Source organism: Aythya fuligula, chromosome 10, assembly GCF_009819795.1.
Source record: "Aythya fuligula isolate bAytFul2 chromosome 10, bAytFul2.pri, whole genome shotgun sequence".
NCBI classification, from domain to species: domain Eukaryota; kingdom Metazoa; phylum Chordata; class Aves; order Anseriformes; family Anatidae; genus Aythya; species Aythya fuligula.
In genome coordinates this window covers 9677157-9699295 of record NC_045568.1, presented here as the reverse complement: position 1 = coordinate 9699295, position 22139 = coordinate 9677157, and the positions used below count along the sequence as shown (strand labels likewise).

The 22139-nt window shown below is 40.2% G+C and overlaps 1 protein-coding gene across 18 annotated transcripts in view; it reads right to left on the bottom strand.

The window, feature by feature from the left end:
- The window catches only part of SLMAP (sarcolemma associated protein), a 96750-nt gene extending 82635 nt beyond the window's left edge, over positions 1 to 14115 (bottom strand). For 13 of the 18 annotated variants that reach the window (XM_032194200.1, XM_032194198.1, XM_032194208.1 and 10 more), the window contains exon 1: positions 13029 to 14114. In XM_032194200.1, the coding sequence (XP_032050091.1) occupies positions 13029 to 13226 (198 nt within the window). In that variant the 5' untranslated portion in view covers positions 13227 to 14114. Of the gene's footprint in view, positions 1 to 13028 lie in introns of all 18 variants that reach the window. The other 5 variants (XM_032194195.1, XM_032194206.1, XM_032194210.1 and 2 more) reach the window with 2 other exon arrangements.
- Between the last annotated feature and the right edge of the window lie 8024 nt (positions 14116 to 22139).

Genomic DNA, 22139 nt, shown 5'->3' with positions numbered 1-22139 from the left:
TTCCAAGAATTACTTTGGGAAAATTACCAAGAAAACAGCCAGAACACCCACAACAAAAACTAAAGCACTCACAGCTACATAGGCACTAGGTCTCAAGTGATCTGGAAATACGAAACAAGGATCACTTCAGTCTGATGCTGTAGCTCAATGGTGCCTTTGTTGCCTACTCCATTTCACTCTCTGTTAGCTTACTGGCAAGAGCATCTTGTTCTCAATGACAATTGTCAACCACATGCTCAAAAATACGTAGGTTCAGTGATGCTGGACTTTCTAAAAAAGATATTTTCACTGGACAAAATACAGATCACATTGACAAGGTTTTGCTTCATGCTATTTGATTTAGCTGTTTTGTGAAGGGAGCTAGAAAGTATATATTGAAACAAGTACTTTTTGAGGTGGACTGAAATCCTTTAAGACAGAAGAACTGGAAACTAAAGAGCATCATCACTCTCTGAACTGCAGCACTGAGTCTTGCAGAAAGTAACAAAGACTCCATCTTCCACCAGTTTTCATATTCCAATTTCTCATTAGCACTATGGAAAGATGCAAGACATACACACTTGCTGCTGCAGGACACTTAAGTTTTACGCAAACATTATACCAGCATAACCGAAAAAAATTTAATGCTTTACTTTGTGAAGAGCAATCATTCATTCCTACTTTCCAGATGTTGAAGTCATAACACTCAAGAAAAACTTGGAAGTATTTAAATATTTCCAAAACTCTAAAGTTTGGCTTAATACACTATTAGTATGTTAAGCAAATATATTAATTATTATAATTCAGGCATTTAAATGCTAATGTCCTTACTATATCTCAAGTGTAGGCAGGTGTCTAAGTGCTTTGCACTTTAACTGAGCTGCACTGTAACTGACTTCACCACTTCTGTCTGTATCAAATAAATATTCAGGACATTCCTCCCATCGCCGTTCTTCAAGCAAGGTCACAGAGCTCCTTCTAAAAGCTTGTTTTCCAAAGCAGATAAACTTTCTTCTCCCTCCTCTAAGATGCCAACAACCAAAGCTCATACTTCAAAGGCCGCATTAAAAAAGTAAATTCTCATATATCTAACACTATTTCAATTGGTCATAAATACAGTCCATCAGGAAAATAAGGAGCTCATCCCAACCAGCAGAGAGTCAACATAGCTTATGCTTAAAGCAAAAGAAAAAAACTTGCAAAAAGCCCTCAAGACCTGCACATTGACACGGTTAAAGAAAGTTGCCCTCCTGGCCAGCTGTATGAGTGAATGAAGTGCATCTAATACCTTTTTTATCTTTTTCTGATTTATTACTGATGTTCTTCCACTGAAATGGGACATTTCATCAAGAATTATAAAAAGCACAAACAATGAGAAATTCTACTGCAATCTGAAATGTAAACAATTCAAATACTATTTTAGTATTTTCGTGAGCGCAATGAGGTAACGAAATACCACAAAAGGAACAACGACAGGGGAAAAAAAAAACAAAAAACAAACAAACTGGAAGATCAGTAGCAGGGCATCCCCTCCATCCACTGTAGCTTCTCTAGCTTTATGGAATATAAACCCCATAGCGTGAACTATAAGCAAAAAACATAAAAGCAAAGGCTGAATTGGCCCATTTTTCATATTTGACTCAGTATACTCACTAAAACCCTTTTTAACATCCTAGCAATTACACAGCCGCTAGTAATACTAAAACTGCAGAAAGCTGCCCGCTTGCTTTGGTGTGAAATATGTTTTGCTTGTGTGTTCTCCCCACGTTATTTGTTATTTTAGACTACAACCAGAACTTCCCAAAAGCTGCAACTTCTCTTCAGATTGAAGGGACTATTCCTAGAAAGCATTTCTGCCTTTTGTTGTTTGCTGCTTGCTTATACTCCCGCTCTCTCATCCACTAAACACAATCAGTTTTAAAATAAAAATGCAAGTTGGCTGTGTAATGCAGTAATTCAGTTTTGAGTTAAAAAAATGTTTTCTGACCATATATAATCACTGATTCTCATTCTAAAAGTGACCCTGCCATAAAAGCTCTCTACTGAAATGCAATTTCCCAATATATCAGCATTTACTGTTATGTTAGTAAATGCTAACAGCCTGGCCCATAATAGCTCGGGACTCAGAAGCCCAGCAGCTGCCCACACATACTCTTAGCTTTCAGGTACGGACTAAACCAAAGTACCTCGTATTCGTCATATATGTGACCATTCACACAAAGGCAGCCACTCTTGAACAGACAATTGTTAAGCCACCAAACTTTTATCAATGGCTAGAATACTTAGCTCCTGCACAGTCGAGGACTAGAAATTTTAAATAAAAAAAAATATCTAAGAGTTTTTTTGTTTGCTTGTTTTGGTTTTGGTTGGTCAAAAAAAGAAATCTGAAGTAAACCCCTCAAATCTGGAAGGTCAGTTGTTGCATTTCCTTTTTCTCTTACTTTTTAACACAGCATCAAGTAATTTCTCATGTTTTATTACAGCTTAAAAAAAGCAAAACAGAATGAGAGGTTCACCGGATCTTTACTCTTTAATTGCCAAGTAATTTGTAATTTTAGTACTAAAGAGGAAATCAAGAGTGTCTTGGAAAAACAGCTTCAACCTGATGGTATCAAAAAAGTTTTCCTCAGTGCTAACACCAAAGACCTCATTAAACATCACCAGGCAAAAGCTTCCTTTCGGATGCAGATAATGGACCTCAATTTCAGAACACTAAAATATACAAATTACCAATTCTAAGCACCGTCAACAATTAAGTAGAATTAAGAAGGAATACTCAGGAAACCTCAGCACGAGTACAACAGTGGAATAAAAGCATTACTTTTTCCAAATGCCCACGAGTATTAGCAAGCACTTACTATTTCTTACATCTTTCTATTAACTGCAGTATTTGCGCTGGATAGGAGACAATGCAGAGTTTTGGTTCAGTTTTGCTCACCTATGTAAAAAACTGTCTAAAGCAGCATTTAAAGCATCATTATGTAACGTACTTTTTAGACTTAATTTAGGTTGAGGCATGACACCAGCAGACAGATCCAGTCACTGACATAATGTAACAAGATTACAGCTCCCCTAACATTACTGGAAACTACATCCTCAATAAAGGTTTTTAAAGGATACTAAAAAGCAATTATTTTTGTAAATCTTTTGGAAACAAAACTGCAACTATAAAGGAAGTTGTGCACAGCAAGTTTAAACTATAAAATACATCAAAGAGCACAAGTTACAGATCTCATAAGAAAGACTAGTCATCATCATTCTTTAATATTAGATCATAAAACTTACATCATCATCTCAAACTCATCCAGTACTATCTACCCCAGGGAAGACTCGAAATAAAGCTTTGTGGGAAAGGGAAGAAGAAAACTGAATGCACTTTGATTTGGTCATCCAGGGGAGACCAAATAACCTCACCTGTCCTTATATCTGCATAGAAGATCATTCAATTTCAGGCACATTTACACCATGCTATGAAGCAGGGAAAATCCCAGAACAAGGATAACTGAAAGAGCCCCCAGGAACGCAATCAGGATCTCCCAGAGTAGCTCAAAGAAGTCTGGGCGGCTGTGTTAGTGCAGTGTTTTTACCAAACTAACACCTCTCAAACCCATTTCTGGAACGTGGGGTCAGATTAACTCAACCTGAAGCTAAAAGGTAGATAGATCTATATTAAAACTCTCTGAAGGCAACAGCCTGCGATGGGATGCATGTATAACCTGCGCTGACTGAGTAGGTGGCAGTGATTGTATACAGATTCCAAAACAGAAAGCGAGTTTTGAAAGTTGTCAGTGTATGTCAACACATTTGTTCACGTACAAAAACCACCAAACATTTTCCCTTCTGTTTATGTGATAGTTAAAAACCACCCAAAACAAACAGTGTTTTAATTTTCTAATTAACAGTCAGATTCATTAATTTAACCAAAAATCAGGATGAAGCTATGGTAAAGAGCATTCAAAGTGACTAAAAATAACCACATTTCTGTATTACCATAAAAGTAGTCCATCAGTTCCTCCTTTAACTTTTTAGGAAGGTCTCTGTCCACAGACCAAATCTCTGGCTTATAGTCACAAACAATATTTATATACCCACTGAAATCCCCGCCTAAACAGCGCAATTGTAGCTTTATCTAGTGTCAGCTAGCTACATAGATTTCAAAAACAGATATGCCTTTTCTATGATGATTTGTATTCTCATCTTTCTCCTACAGACTCTGGAATATGCAGTCCAGGAAAAGTTCTCAAAGAGGAAGATTTAAAAAACCAGTTTCCCCTTTTTAAAAACTCAAAGGAAGTGGTGGTTGAGAGCTGTAAGTGAAAGTGTTGAATTATTTCCACCCCTATGGAACTAGGAGAGAATTAGGAACATTATTATGTCTTTCATCTAGTACTTCTTTTTGTCAAGTACATTCTAAGAAAATTTCTAGCTGACATATTTTGGCGGGAATTTTAAGTTACACCATGAAATTAGTACTCTAGGTATTTCATAATACTAGATTTATATATATAATTTATATATATATGTATATATACATACACACACATACAGAAAGTTCTAGGTCCTCAGAACATACACAGCTTAAGACCATAGCAATATCAGGCAGCCTACCTAGCAGATATGCCTGACCCCATCCTTACAAACTTAGTTTGTTGTTGCTGTTGAGGATTAATTCTGTACCCAAAATTCTGTCCCAAGACCACAAACAACCTAATTAGTCCTGCTGAGAAGCTAGATGACTTCCAGAGGCGCCTACCAACCTAACTTATTCTGTGACAATCCGTCCATACCATGCACTTTAGCAGCCCTTGTTCATAGCATTCTAACTTCCTTCCAAGTAGCTATACGTGTACATAATGACTTACAGTTCTGCAACCTACAGAAACAAAAGATATTTAAACTTATAGTTTGTTCCTTAATAATATAATATTGACTCCACATAGCCTTAAAAATCCTCTGACATTCAGCAACAGGAATCCCTGTAACGACAGCAAGAAAATAACAAGGGGTTGAGATTACCTATCTAGAGCAAAGATTAGAAGAATATTTTGTCTGCAGAGTGGATTATTTCACATCCAAATATAAACAATTGGTTTTGTTTTGTTTTGTTTCTCCCCACAAACAAAATTGAAAACGTTAAGAATTTCAAATAATTCATTATGTCTCCTGAAAGCTTTCAGAGTCTTCAAGCACCTGGAACTGGTAAATCTAAGTACAGAAAACAGCAATGCTAGAATAAAATTGCAAGTAATAATACCATCAACATTGATTTGCAATGCCACTGCCTGTCAGTTCATTCAACTATCATAGCCAACAACCAGACGAGGAGAGAGTGGCCAATTAATTGTGCCAGAAATCACTGGAAAGGTCACCAGAAATTTAAAAGGAAAACAAGCAGACAGGCTAAAAGCCCAGCTCTGCAAACCCAGGAGATCTGGCTTCTACCCCATACGGTTAAGTATCACACTTCAAGAGAAGAAATTTAGTAACAGAAAACAAGACAAAGTCATCAAAATCTGTTTTTGTTTCATTTTGGAGAAGGGAGTAAAGTGTTAAACAAACAAAAACCTTTTACAGAGCATTAATATTGCATCATCGAAAAGATACCAAAGTTTTAGAAAATCTATGTGTAAACGTAATCTTGCTCAACATCCAGAAAAGGCACAACTCTGACAAAGTGCCAGTTAAGAATGTAAAATGCTGTATCAGGCAAGACCGATGGCATATGCAAATAGCAGCAGCCAGTACCAAATGTCCTCAAAAGAACGTGCTGTACAAACATCTATTTGGCCAATACCAAAGTTTTTCTTCTTTGATTTGAAACATAAGCATTTCGACTCCTTCCTTTAAAAAGGTTTCTAGTCTATACACAAACATCCACAACTTTTTTTAACCTTAAGCTCTTGCATTAATTTTATTTTTATGGAAGACATATTATGGCTGTACTTATGAGAATATACAGAAATGAACCATTAACTAGTGTATAACTTACTTTTGCAAAAATATTATACATTCCTCAAGCCCTTAACTATCCTTGACTAATCCCAGTACTTTTAATATTTACTTTTTATGTTTGCAAGTTTGCTGCTAGGGCTTATTGTGCTTTTCCACTCAACTACAGCGTTAATTCAGGATTTGGGACTTTCTGTCATAAGCCTGCTGGAAGTTCATCATTATTTTTGAGATTGAAATGAACTCTAAGACATCGCTCAATCACATACTTGTGTGTCTGGTGCAAGGTAACGCCAAAATTGTATCTGATTGAGTGTCTGTCTCCAGCACAATTATTTTCCTTCTCAAAAAGGAAACTGTTCAGAGTCTCTGGCACACATCTTGTGGGGGTTTAAGATGCTGCAGCCCACTCCACCTTTCTGCCAGAGGTTCTCACTCCTAAACCAGACTGAAAAAAAGGTGTGGCTCTACTGGACAAAAACCTGACAGTGCTTCAAGCCTTCTTCCCTCAATTCTGCTACATGAAGAAATACTCCTAGAGATACAGATGAGTTAGGAACACCAATGCATTGCCACAGCAAGACTTAACTTAGAGTTCTTCGATGATCCAAACTCAGCAAGTTAGTAACATCAACAGGAAGCAATTATTGATGACTCAAAAAAAAAATAAAAATAATCCAGAGACAACAAACAATCATATAATTTAGTAGCAATAGCCTGTAAAATTGCTAGCTTTAGGGACGGAGACAGCAGTCTTCCTTCCCTTTCACTTGCCAGGTTGGTCTGTAAACAACGAAGTTCACACCACTTTCATTTTACATTATCTATTAAAAGAAATGAAAAAAACAGAACGCAATAAATCAGCTGATGAATTTGTCTACACATTTTGCAAAGTTTCAGCCAGATCAGATTGAAATCAACTCAAAGCAGAGCACTGACACAGATAAACACTACTAACCCACACGGCTCCTTAAAGGACACAAATTCAATTACTTTCGCTAGATAATGAAGCAACCAAAACTGTTCAAACTCGCTAAGAAAAATGAGAGGGCAAAACAAATGAAAAGTATTTCTCCAGTATAATGTAAGTCTGCCTGCCAAAGAGCAAGGGATTACTGCAAATAACACATGGAAGTTTTTCAAAGGAAAAAAGTTTACACTATTTTGAATAACAGAGGTGTGTTAGGGAGCAAAGTTTTACATTTATAAGCACAGAACCAGGAACAAATGTAAACCATGGCATCAGAGGCCTAAACACATTTACTGGCCTTCATTACTGCTAAGTAACATAATTCATTTGAGGTTTGTAAAAATTCATTTCAAATACAAAAGGGATTTTTGTTTGTTTTTAAAACCTAATCAATGTGTTGGCGTTCCTGGCTCAGTACAGATGCATCATGACTGCAGTGGATCAGCTCCAAGAATTACAGTATTAGCTCTGCAGCAGTGGCTCTAGATGGTATCGCTGCAGGGAAATCCTTATCGGCAGCAGCTCACCTCTGCTATAAATGGCTAGCCGACCTTCTACATGGCTTCTAACGGAAACATTTTGGTGAAGTTTGCCGAAACTGTTAACACCCTACTCTATCCTACTTACGATTATACCAGCATAAAATTAGATAGTTCATTCAGGGTGAGGAGCACTTACATAAAAATATTAACAAGTATCCGTACAGGCTGGCTGATCTCACCCTCTCACTAAAAGCATCTAAGCACTGAAATTTCACCTCGGAGCATTAGGGAAGATCCCAGGTCAGTCTCCCAGGCCGCTTGGAATAAACAATCAATGTCTGGAAGATAAAGTATCTCTTCAGCAGACACTGCAGACTGCAAGCACAGTGCAACACTGAAAATACTGATAGCACTCTTCAGCTCTCAAAGACAATTGTAACAATGCTGAAAAGAGGTATTACAGGAAAAATAAATATCAAACATGTCACCTATCTAAAGAAATGCTATCCATACACAACAAGTTAAACATTTAATACATAGACCAGCACCATGCAGCCCAGAGTATCATACAGGTATCTCTATAGGTGGCAGCAGAACTAACCTCTTATGAAAATCCTGCAGCCCCAAATACCATTTTTCATATCCCACTAAGTTCTGTGAAACAGATTTACTCAAACACTTCTGAACATACACCATGTCCTAGGCAGGTGTCCTTTACTTTGAGTCTTCCCGAAGTCTTGACCTCCACACAACATAACGTGTAATGCTATTTGAACAGCATAATTCCTTTCTATATTTTTTTTCCTTCCACAGTCAAAACATATTTATCCCTTGTATAATACAGCAAGAAAAAAGAGCAACTAATCTTCTGAGTCCCATTTACCAATGTTTTTTAAATTGTTGGTCCAAATTGGATGTAGTACCCTAGACATGACACAACAAAATGTTGAAGGGGATAATCGCTGGCTGTGCTCCTCTTATTACAGCCTAACACATTCTCAGCCTTCTTTGCTACTTAGGCACACTACTGGATCCTGTTCAGCCTGCTGTGCCCACCAGAACTTATCCAAGTCCTTTCTAGCAGAGCTGCTCTCCAGGCAGTTGGTCCCTAGCCAGCAGAGCTGTACGGGGTTCCTCCTTCCCAGGCGCAGGACTTCATGTTTGTCCCTGTTTGGGCTCCTGAGGTTTCCTTCCGCAAGGCAGCGGGCCTCTGGATGGCAGCCCTGTCCTCAAGCGCATCAACTTCATGACCCTGCCTTGGAGAGTGCACTCCAGTACCTCCCTCAGGTCACTGATAAAGATGTTAAATACAAGAGGTCACAGTACAGGCTCCTGTAGCATTCTGCTCATTACCAACATTCAGGTGGATTGCCACCTATTAGCCACTACTCCCCAAGCTTCATCCTCCAACCAGTTGTTTTTTTTAAATCATCTACTTGTTTAGCTGTCCAGATCACAATGCCCTACCCGGGACAGAAGACTGCCATGGAAAACGCTGTCTTCAGCAGGGCTTTTGACAACGTAAATAGTGTGCACTGCCTTCCCCTGCACACAAATGTAGTGAATTATTCATAAAAGACAACCACACTCACTAGAGATGATTTGTCCCTGCTGAATCTGTGCTGACTTTTACCAAATCACCTCCTTCACGTGGCCAAAAATGTGTTCCAAGACTTGTTCCAAGACTTTCCCAGGGACCAACACAAATCTGTCCACCCTGTAGTTCCGTGGCTGTATCTCTGGGGTTGGTTTTTTGTTGTTTTGTTTGAAGAGGGTGCTCCCTGCAGGGAACATTCTTTAACATTCTTTTATCCCACATAATTTAAGGCTAGAAGCCATGAAGTACAGCCTTAATAAACTTCATCTGCTATCATGTTGACTATTTGGCTTTTAATCTACTAATTAGCATTTCTGTAACCAAGATAACATGAGCCTGTTCAACTCAATTCATACCCACGCTGACTTAAATGAAAACAGTAGTATTAACTGCCACCCTAACATGGAAGCTTGTGCCTACAGATTTTTTCAGTTGTTAAAAATGACCAGTAATTTGTAGTCCATTTGGTCTAAGACAATACTTTACTTCTCACACAGTTGAATTCTCTGTTATATCTGCTGGAAACTTCAGGTTTGTACCAAAAGCTTCTTTCCCATCTGCCAGAAGCATTTCAGCCTGGGAGAAGTCACACATAAATTATCACGGCTTTTTACTTTGCTTTTTTTAAAAAAACAAAACAAAAACAAACCAAAAAACACTCAGGTTTAATACTATTCCAATTAAACAGCTTTTACATTGTTTCTGTCCATTTGCAGTGACAGAAACTGAACTAACACATTTAGATTTTCTGAAGCATAGCACACTTTGGTTTGCTTTGATTCACACTTTTTGGAACACTCCTTGCTCAGCACAACATCCACTTCCTACATATCTAGTGACTCATTTCTACAGGCCTCTCTTAAAAGGATCCAAATGTAATTACTCACCCCCCCTTAAAAAAAATATCAAAATCAATTCTAAGCTTAAGCTTCTCATGTTACTGATATATGAAAAAATCCACAAAAAGCAAAAGGAGACATTGCACTGTTTCTATAAACACAAGCAAATGGAGACATTGCGCTGTTTTTCTATAAATATTCTACTAAGCACAGAAAAAAATGAGTACAAGTTTCCCCCCCTCCACTGCCTCCACCATTACTTTTTCAGGTTTACATGCTCAAAAGGTTTGTATGTGTTCAAAAACATTTTAAAAAAGAAATGTAACTTTAAACATCTGCTTTTAATTGCTATTTACATGTGATCTTGAAGACTCACCCCGCTTTTATCATTAATAATGCCAGCGTTACGTGGACATTATCTCCTTTGGGCAGGCAGCTTTTCCCATGCATAGTTAGAGTGTCTTTGTACAAAGTAAATATTCACCTGTCTCAACCCAGAATAACATTTCATCTTCAACTTGGTGTATTTATGTGATTCACTTCAGCTTAAGCATATCCCTGCCTCAAAAAAAAATGTTTAATAGTTCCCTCACCAATATTTACCGATGCTCCCTCTCCCTACTTTCCATCCTTCCCTCCTGATTATGCTGATACTGTTGTTTACAGGCTACGTAGCAAACAGGATCACTCACATGATTCACTAAAATAAAAACAAACAAAACTTCAAACCCTCAAGAAAAAAAAACAGAGTACAACTGAAAGACAGCTCAAGAGGCAGCAAAGAGGATGGACTGGGAATACAGGAAACTGGTACTGCCATTGAAGTACACAGCTTTTCAAAGTATAGCCCCAGATGATTCATGAACTATTTTGAATTATTCAAAGATTTCTCTTTGTTACTAAGTTAACATTTCAAGGTCCTTTATCTTCCATTTAAAAAAAAAAAAAAAAAAAAAAAACAACAACAAAAAACAGAACTGGTAAAAGTCCTATACATAAGCTCCTAAGAAATGTTTACAAATACTGTAGCAAAAATAATTTCTGTAGGTTTAAATATACATCATTGATAGGATAATGACATATTCCTAGATGAGACATACTTATTTGAAGTTCTGTAAACAATTATAATAAACGTTCTCACATGCAAATATTCTGGCATAATTTTAGGGTTTTGTTTATTCTTTTGAAACACCACAGTTTTTTTTAAATCACTTTTGTGATACAAGATTAAGACTATTTACCAACAGCTCATCTACCTGCCTTTTCCCAACAGCTTATATCTCTTAGGATGCATTTTCTCCTCTCCTTCAACTATCAATCTTCCCAAGATTTACCATTCAAATGCTCAGACAGATCCAAAAATCAGATGACACTGATAATGAAACAAACACAGAAACCAAAATTTTACATCTCACTTTACACTTTTTACAGTACCATGTATAAAATTTATAGTAGCATATTCCTACGCATCACCTGAAACCCACTGTATTTAGTAGATCATTATGGCTACTGATCAAGATACTCACATGGGCAATTTTCATCAGGACCCCCATCATCTCATCACACAACAGTATTTCAAGAGGTATCACATGTTATCATCTTATTTACTACTTATTTAATACTACTAAGTTGCTACTTTAGATCAGCTAGATAAAAGGAATAATGATATATAATATTGTTTGACATGTATTAGTAAAGCCAAGCTACGTAAACATTTAAAAAGAGAACTAAAAACCAGTTGACTCTTTTAAACTCCTCTATTAGCAGACTTGCTCACCACCCAGTGCTTTATCAAATTAAACCTTCTTTAATATGGCTAAATAATTTATAGCTATCACAGGGTATATGAGAGTCTTAAAATGTTTAAGAATCATGAGAAATATTAATAAAAAGCTGTACATACAATGCTTTTGAGTTTAAAAACGGTACAATAAACCAGAACACTTTATTGAGTCAAAGGTTAAAAACTAAGCTTAAACTAAAAATAGCAATATTTCCTGCATGTAAGTTTTCTAAAGTGTCCAAGAAGGCGCATTATACACGCTAGAGAGCCAAAACAACATTTTTAATGAAACGCACAGATAGCAGTTCGCACAATTACACGCAGGTAACTTGAAAGCCAAGCCATAACCCAGCCTTAAGAAATTAAATGCTTGTCTTGTCCCATCATGCCCAAGTATTGCATAACATGGGATAGTTAACAATGGAAGGCTTAAGAACTTTGACTGCATTCTACTATTCTTCATGCTGTGTCATACTACTAAGAAATACTGCATTAATTACAGATCATATTATTCTCAAAATCGAGAGCTACACCTGACCACATTTCACAGAAGGGCATCCAGGGAACATAAAAAAAAAAAAAAAAAGCTAATTTATAGCAGATGAAGTTCTAGGGTGGAATATCAATACATTTTAAAAAATACTGTGCTGAGCAACTGCAATCTGCACTTTGTTCATTTCTTGTTGGAAATTTAAAATTAACTTGACAGTCATTAAATAAAATGGCTTTCCTTGTCCCAGTTCAATCCCTAGTGGACAAAACATGCACTGCAGAGCCCCTAAATTGCACTTAACAAGATATCCACTGTCTTTTTGAGACAAACAGTGATGGGTTAATAAAACACAGGCATATTTTAATATCATTTGCACTATCAATGAGAAAATAAGTTGTATGCCATTTGCTACATTCCTGCTGTATAACAAGCCTTCTATCAGACCCAAACAAAACACTCTATACACAATTTCAAAATGACAAGTAGGAAGAGCGGCACGCAAATCCAACATTCTTTAAAGCCAGTTTTTTGATGGCTCCTTATGATGAGATTTATTTACACGCCCAGTGAATAATTTCTCAGCATTTGAAAAAAAATACTGTTATGGCACTTCCTTCATACAATCCTTTGCTTTCAGATTTCTAATTATTACTCACCTCAAAATCACTTACTCCCAGTAATGAACAATATGCATGCAAATTCTTCATCACTTATCTTCAACTGCTTGCTTTATGTACTTTTAACAATAGGTAAAGTTTCCACACAGTAAGAAATTATCAACTTACCTGAGAATTAATCACTTTAACACAAATCTTACTCCTTCCACATGTAACCGTATTTATTACAGTGAAACTAAAGTGACCCGCAACACACAGGGTCTTGTTAAAGTAAGTGTGAAAGTCACTATTTTTAAATAAAGAAAGCAAAACGCCTTACCTTGCCTGTCTTGTGATCAAACCAGACAAGAGCATGGTTCCTGGACAGCACCTTACAGTCAAAAGTTGCATTATTCTGAGCTGGCCGGCAGCGAGCCACTGAGCGGCCAATTTTGACAGGCTCGTCCAGGTAGACATGACGCTCCTGAAACGGATGAGAGTTCGGGCGGCAAGTGAAGATGGCCAAGGCTGAAGGCATCGAGGACAGATTGGGGTTGCCACACCAACCAGAGATGAAGAGAACCTCTTCCGATGCAGACTGTCCTCCACGATTTTTAAGCCGAACCTCCACAGCAACTTTACATTAAAGCACGACAAACATTATCACGTATGAGAGGCCTAACAACTCATTGTTTCAGTGTGTAAACTAATTCTGGCAATAATCCAGTGAAAAAGCCCCATTATGTCTTTTAACAACATCGGCAGTGGCCCAGAAAAAGTCTAAAACGCACAACTTTCAATCCATCCTCCTCTGGAAGAATAGGAACAAGCATCTGATTCCTTCAAAGAGAAGCAAAGGCTCCTTGAAAGAAGGATAGAATGTCTCAAATCCAAGTAGATGAGTCATACAAATACTTTTGTTTGGGACCTCAACTGCCTTCTTTTTTTTCCCCCTTCCGTAAACAACACTGACCAAAATTCTGACCCACGTAACATGGAAGCAAAGAAAGGTTTAGGGAAGGGGGAAAAAGGATCAACGTCCTCTCTCAAAGCACACAGGTGAGGAGCTGGAAGGTGACCACGAAGCCCTCGCTCCGCAACAGGGATCTAGCCGTCTCACAGGGCAAGCCGCATTTCATCATCTTCGCATATTAAAACAAAGCCGAACCGATGGTCCTGGATTTAGGCGCTACGCTCTTTTCCTCCCCTACCCCCTGATAAAGCCGAACTGCTCTACAGTTCCTCGCCGCCACTCAGATAAGGAACTTGATAAGGCATGGAGAGGGCTGCAAGCTGCTTCTCCCGGGGACAAGCCGAGGCGAGGGGAGACTCCTCCGGGGCCGGCCTAGGAGCGGGCTGACAGGTTGCTGCCAGCGGGGCCGGGCGTGGGGCAGGATCCCTCCTGCCCCGGCGAGGGGGGGGGCCCGGCCAGAAGCCCCCTGCTCGAGGAGAGAAGGAGAAGGAGGAGGAGGACGACGAGGAGGAGGATGAAGAGGAAGAGGCGGCCGCAGCTCCGCTCCTCTCAGCCCCTCCGCAGGTGGCTGCGCATCGGGGGGGGGCCGCCCCTCGGCCCCTCACGCTTCACCACCCGGCGGCGGCGGGAGAGGCCTGGAGGCCGGGCCCGGGCGCCTCCCGCTCGGTAGCTCTTGCCTCTCCTCAGGCGACCGCCGGCCGCGAAAACTTTCCTCCGACCTGCGGAGGCGAAAACAAACCGGGTCAGACGCGGCCCTCGCCCGGCGCCCCCCTTCCTTCTTCTCCTCCTCCTCACCCCCCCTCGTTCCCTCTCGTCCCCCCGGCCTAGCGGTGCCCGGCCCCGAGGGAGGCTCGGGGCGGCCCGGGGGAGGAGGAGGAGGAGATGGGGGGGGGTAGAGGCTGGGTCTCCCTCCCTTACCTTCAGCGCAGCGGCCGCCATAGTGACTGGAAACCTACCCGGTGCGGCAGCCGGGGAGGGGCGGGGGTCGGGGAGAGGGAGGGAGGGGGGGGGAGGGCAGGCGGAGGGAGGAGCCGGCCTCGGCGGGGCCTGACCGGAGGCGAGGCGAGGCGGAGAGGCCGCCCCCGGGCTCCGCGCAGGCGCTGGGGGTGGAGGGGGAGCCGCGCAGCCGCCTTGGGGCTCCGTGAAGCCGCCGCTGCTCCCCCCCTGTGGGGTCGCTGCTGCCCTCTGCAGGGCGCGGGAGGAGCCCCTGTGAGGGGGTAGCCCTGTGAGGGGGTCCGCGCAGGGCTGTGAGGGGCTCGGGGGCAGCCCCGTGAGGGGCTCAGGGGCTGTGAAGGGGGAAAGGGGCTGCGCAGATAGGGCACGGTTATGAGGTGGTGAGCGGGGGAAGGTTGCTGAGGTGAATGAGCCCCCAAGGTGGGCGCCATCTCCTTCTCCTACAGGGTGGGTGAGCCCCCTCGCTCCTTTCCACGCAGGGGGGCGCACCCTGAGGTGGGGTTCCCCTGCTCTAAGGCGAGGGGCTCACCCTGAGGTGGGGGCTCGCTCACCCACCCTGAAGTAGGGGTCCCCCTGCCCTGAGGTGAGGGGGTTGCCCTCCCTGAGGTGAGGGCACCCCAAGGCAGAGCAGGATTTCTGCACTATCACCAATATCTGGTTTGTTCAGGGTGCTCCCCAACACTTCTTGCCTTCCTTCCATGTGTTTTTCATGACATTTTGTGATCCTAGGTGCGAAATTTGGGAATGTTGCATGGCGGAGAGGCCGGCTGAGTTTTGCTGGCTCTGGTAACCGTCTGGCAGCTGGGGGGGACCCCTTGAGGCGGTTGCCACAGGCCCAAGGCAGAGGAATAAAAAGTTCAGTGGAGGACAGAGATGGGGTTCACTGGCCCAGTGTTCTCCTTCAGCTGTTCAGAGAGGCCTGATTAACTATGGCACAAGGCCGTAGTTATCCCCATTTTATAGAGATCGAGGAAAGGGTGTTACTTTTTCAAGGTCATACATTAGGCTAGCGCAGAACAGGTCCCTCCAGTCCAAATTCATTTTTAAGTCAGTCAGTCCCTATAAAGCAAACAAGCAGAGATTGTTTGATATAGGATAGATGCTGGGGTTGTGCCAGCACTATAATTACCCCGTGACAAGGTGTTGGGATTAGGGAGATGGGAGGGTTTTGTGATGCCAGGAAGGCCGTGGAGGAAAGAAGTGGAGCCGTGCCAGGCAGTTTAGCCAGCAATATAGGAGAGAAATACATAGCAGTTGAGGTAAGGCAGTGAAGTGCCTAAGAGAAAGAATGATTACTGTGTTATTAGTTATAGCACAGTAAAATCTCAGGGTCATTTTTTTAACCTTTTTTTTTTTTTTTTGACTCTTATTATTGAGGGGGGAGGGTTGGATTCATTGCAGCCTAGTTTTCTGTTTTTCTTCTAATGATCCCAAGAAAAAAACAACAGCAAAAACATGTTTGTGTATCTGTGTTTGAAGCAAGGAGATTAAATCCAAAATGAGACACAAGTTTGATTTTTGAGGACAAAAACAGACTATATGTGGAAGCTTTAGGGTTGGTAGTTTTTAATTCTACAGACGGTGTATGTATATGATGCACCACCTCATAGCTTCCATCAGCTTGTTTGTAAGACTTTACTATTGTGACAACAATATTTCTAATTTACTCTTTTATGTAAATGGAAATTTGAATGTCTGTTGTTTATAGCATACAGGATGCCGTAATGAATCAAAAAGAGGAAAGGAACATAACAAGAGGATGGGGAAATGGGGAAATAAAAGTCTACCAGGAGTTAAATTTGAGGGAAAGGGCTGCAAAAGTAGAAATAATTGAGAACATTTTGGAGTTGGAAAGGAGTACGAAGTAGCGGGAACAAATGCTACTAACAGGTGTTGGAATGAAAAGAATGTTTATGAGAGCATTTCTCATATTTGTGTATGCATGTTTAATTGAGAAAGGAGTTTGAAAGTCAAATCCAAGATGAAGAAGCAGCATTAGCATTTATAGGGAGTAAGAGGATCAAGAGAACTAAGAGGGATATTAGTTACTGATGTTCTCTGTAAGTACTGTTTTTCAGATATTAATGCAATTCAAACATATTTCATACTGTATTGTCTGTACAATATCTTTCTCAAGGTTTTATGTGACCAGTAGAACAAACTAATACCCCACGTTTAAGTGTCTTTTAAGCCTGTGCTATCCATATCATAGTATCCTGAACCTTTCTCCCTCTATCCCCTGGAGAAATCCCATTACGACAATCCCAAGGGGCAAGCAGTGGCATGTGCCAGCTGCCCGGTATTTCTGGGTGCTGCCAAGTGGCTCAGCAAACAGAGTTCTGCCTGCTTTCATCAAGGGACCTAACTTGAGCCCTCCTCTTCTGTGTGAGTGCCAGCTTTCGGAGAAGTTGGATGGACTTAGTTCTGTCAGACTTTTTTTAATCCTATTTTAAATTGGCTACAGAGTTAAAAAGTTATTAGAGGCTGAGTCGTAGACTTAAATTAAAAATACAGGAAGTGGTTGCATTCTGAATTGGGGAAACAAACTATAATATGAGTATTTTATGAGGTATTGGATACTTATCAGAAAGTGTCGATCTTTATTTAAACAGTGGAAAGCAACAGGAGGATGGAGAGAGTTCAGGATGGAGCAATCAACCACTATACTCTGCTCAGCAGGAGTACAGAGGGTGTGTAAGCACATGCATCTTTTCTGCAAACCACTGTTGGTCACACAACCGAAAGAGGCAGTGAGCTTTTGCAGCCATGTTAGGTAAGGGCAGCAAGATGCCACTTTGGTGGCCATCCTTTTTCTGGGCGGGAAGTCCATAAAATTTAATGATAGCCATCATAACTGAGGGCAGATACAGCATGTTCTATAGCCATCTTGGATAAGGGAAACTGAAGGGAGGTGTCTGTTTCATTTGTCCCCCAAAGAACTGGTGTCTGTTTCAGAATGATGAAATGTGGCGGGGTTACAGTTTATGTATGTACCTGCTAAATATCTGGATTTTGGTTTGAGTGTGCCAAAGTGCAGGAAAGACCCTTTAGTTCTAAGGATTTGCTGAAAAATAGGATCCTCTGCTGAAGACAGCCTGCTGTGAATTCTAAATTATCTCCAACTGCCAAGAAGAAAAACAACTGAAAACACTGAACATCATTATAGCCAATTCAGTGATAAATTTCTGAATGGTGTGCAATGATGATCTAGAAGGCTACCAAAATGTTGTATGTTGGATTAAGGTTGTCACTGAGAAGGTGTTGTGAACTGATTGCTTAGTGGGAGATCCTGTGTAAAGAGAGATTGTTAGATATGGAATGAATGAGGCATGCTGTGTAGAAAAGTTCAATTTTCAATATAAAAATTATGATGTAAGTTGAAAACAGAATAAATAGATAAGGAGAAAGTTGGAGTTGCACGATTTTCTGCTGTGTTCTCACCCCTGAAACTCATTCAGCAGCAGCTAACTAAATCAATTTTTCTCATGATTACCAGAAATATGACAAATAATATGCATAATTGCCCCACATGAAGCCATACCAAATTTTAAAATACAACACTACATAAAGGGATTTACAGTTATGTAGAGTAATGTGGAAACATACAGCAGAGTTTGAACAGCTGTGTCCTGGTGTTATATCCCTTGCAAAACAAGCTTGCCTCACAAGTAGCTGTAGAGACATACAGAATGAAGCTGAAGCGTCAAAAAGTTAAAAATTATTTCAGAGCAGTAGGTTGGTTTTCCTGCAGCTATAAATGTGTCAGTTCGGATGAGAACAGACAATAATATTTTGGTTCATAGCAATCACTTCTCCGCTAGAGGGCCAGGGGGAGGACCAACTGCATGTCATCTCAGACTAGCTAGCTCAGACAAATGTTTGCTGATCTACAGTTGCTTTTCAGATCCAGTGACTGAATATATAGTAACTTTTTTCTCAGGCAGGAAAAGTGGTCTCACAAAATAAGGTAAACAAGGAATGGCAAGATTCTTGTGACACTGGTGATTCTACAGTTTGTTGAAATACACTGCTTGCAGTTCTTGATAAAATTCACAATATTCTGTGCGTGCATGATAGCATATCTCTGGACAGGGGCAAGACTAAATGGTGTGGTTGCAGTGCATATCAATACAACAACAATCCAATTTGAATTTTCAGACACATGTTGTTTTCAGGAGCTGCTGAATGCATATACTTTCTACAAATGTTTTCTCTAGCAGTGTATTTCTGTCCTTGCTGATATATCATGAGAAATAAATGGAGCAAGATCATTTCCTCAGAATAATGATCATTAGTGGAAAAGAGTAACAGGCATTTGCTAATGTTATTTGCTAGTTTCATTATCATGTTTAAAAAGAGTCAAATTATCCTAGTAACTAAAGATCATAGGAAAAAAAAAAAAAAAGCCCGTAATACGTATCAGAGCTGCGTTATACCTTATATTTAATTACAAACCTTGCATTGCAGTGTTTGAAGCACTGCATGGAAATGACTTTTGGAAAAGATTCTGTATGATGATTCTATAAACATTGGTATGTGAGTGAAAATGATCTGGCTCCTGAGTCCCTTAGCTTCCAGTGGCAGTGGTTCCATAAAAATCTTTCTACAAGCTCACCAAGCTCTTCCTAAAAACTTAGGGCTCTAGTCCTCACTACTCTTGTTGGAACATTTTCTTCAAAACCTTGCTTCTCCAATGATTAGAAAATTTGTTCTAATTATCAGCCAGAATTTATTCAAGGGTGGTTATACCTGCAGTGCTACCATTTTTCTTTAGTTTCAAAATTATGTTCTGTTCTTTCACCTGTCTGACTAAAGAACCATTGCATTATTTTTCAGCCTTAATTTTGAAGGACAAAGCAACTCAGCTGGTTTGATCCTCTCTTGTCAGGTAGACTCTCCATTTATTTTGTTTCACTGTATATGGTTATAACAATGTAATATGCATAGTAAGTTTTATATACTATGTAAAGTAAATGTTACATGTAAAATGTATTCTCTATATAATCTCTATTATATACATTATGTCATATGTTGATAATATTAATCCAATGTATATAGCAAATGTAATGTAACATACTGTTAATAGTTAATCAGTTTGTATTAATGCTAATATATAATTTTACATAGAATGTTTCTTTATTTCTAATGAAATTCTCTAAATTGGTCTACCTGGCCTCTTCCCTGCTTCATCATTTTAGTAGAACACAGTCATCACGTGATTAGCTCCTAATGGCTTTTCTCTTAATATGAGGTTGACATTTTTGAGATGTTTGAAGAGTAAGAAAACAAAGTGTTAAGTACGTTTCTTTATGAATATGTTTGTTACACCGATTTTTCTGATACAAATTAAGTATTGCTTTCAATTAAAATCTCAAGGGTGGGAGGCAAGGGGAGATGAGTAGAAGATGTTTATCCAGCCCTTTGGTGTTACGCAGTAGATACGTGCATTCCACACCGTCACTTCCTACTGAAGCTGATGGAAATTGGCCAGCCAGCAGCCACCACTACGTTGGCTGCTACCTGGTAGAAAGCTTCCTGCTGAGAGGCAGGACAAAACAGCAGAGAGAGCAGTTGTGGTTGAAAGAGGGTGGAAGAAAGTAAGATAGCTTCAAATGCTGAACAGCTTTGGACTTTAAGAATCCACCTGTCCTGCATAGGCCTATACTCATCAGCTGTCATTACAGAGGATAGTTTTTCTTCAGAAGATACTCATGTTCAAACCTTGTAGAATATTTATATGAACAGATTGCTGTCTTTCTGCAAAACAAGGCAGAGTTCAAAGAGATTTGTAAGGGCAAACTCCATATGCAGAGCCCTACAATTTCATGTGGAACTTGTAGCAATGCATCCTGAGTTGACAGGTTCCCAACTTTGAAGCTTGTACTTTGTCCTGCACAGATTTGACCCAGTATAAGCTTCATGAAGAAGAAAGCAGTCAGCCTCAGTTGTTATTATAATACCTAAAATACATGCAGGAACATTTTAATTATTTTTCTTAAACAACTGACATCCATTCTCAACCAAGAAAGATCATCACGTTTTATGAAAACTGGAGTGCATTTGAAATGTCTAGGTAAAAATTTTCCTGAACTGATTATTTCCCTAGTAGTTAGGAAAATCTCCAGTAAGTGAGAATCCTTCTTTCTCAATGATCATATCTCTGTTCTCTAAACTTTCTCCTGCCAAAGGTTTATTTCTGTTAAGCATCAGGTGGAATTAATTTACTGGTTATTGCCTATGTTTAACAAAACGAGTAGAGAATATCAGTCTTCCTAAAGGACTTTATTCTCTGTAGTTTACTTGTGTACAAATATATAGAGAGACATATTTAGGAGTATACTTTTTGTTTTCATAAAGACTTAAAAATATAGGCCAATGAAAACTAGAAAGGAATGCATAATAGGAAGGTCTGTAAGAAGCCACAACATGTCATTTTTAATTAAACCAAGCGATAAAAGCTTTTGGCCAGGCCTTGTTTCAGCTCCTAAATGAAACCAGCAAATTAAATACCACTGCTGTGACTTTAACCTGATTAAGCTAAGCCTTAGTCACATCATATTTTGGATGGCAATCTTTTACAGAGTCTGGGAATTAGCTACTGGAAAAGTTCATGAGTCTGAAATGGCATCATGGCAAAATACCTGAAGCAACGGGAGACAGCGCAAGCCTTCCTGTACAGCCGCTCCCATTGCACGCTACATAACTCCTTTCATATCTTAGTTTGTATCTAAAATTCACTTTACCACTAGTGGTTTATGGTAACAGAAGGCTGCTCTATCTTAAATTATTACAATGATAATTTTGTGTATTATAATTTTATTTGCCTGAGTTATATATTTATTCCTCCTTTGTCTAGGAAATTATTCTAATGATCAAAGCATGTGTTAATTTCTGCCAGTTTGGTTTTGATAGATAAACAAATGTTGTTAACGAGTTAAGGAAACAGTGCATCCAAATAGTCCTGAATTTTCTGTTAAGTATGCACAGGTGTGGTATCTTGATTTTGATATTTGCAAGTCCGAATTGGAAGAAGTGTCAGGTAATTCAGGCAACCAGCCTGGCTGCATTTACTACAGGTGACACTTTCTGGTAGCAGTCAAGCAAAAGCCTAGTATGAGTAGCCAAATAACAAGAGTGATGGTTTAGGAAAGCCTTTTTTTTTCCCCTCTAGAGGGAGAGGTGTGATTTTTATTTATTTATTTCTCAGAGCAGCTGTGTAGCGCTTTACCTCGAATGCCACGAACTCCGTGGGACACGGACTGTGCTACACGAACACTTGGGAGAATATTTCGGAAGCGTTAAATGAGGAGCAACCCTCGGCGTCTGGCTAAGACACCGACACAGGTTTTAAGAGCTGTGTTTGCTTCCCCATCTCTCAGCCCGATTTCCCCTGCAGCCCAGCTCCCGGAGGGTGCAGAAGAACCCACGGCTCCCCCCCGCGGTCACAATGGTTGTGCCCGGCGGCGGCGCCCGCCCCCTCCCCCGCGGCCCCCGCGCGGCCTCTCCCACTCACGGCGCGGGGGG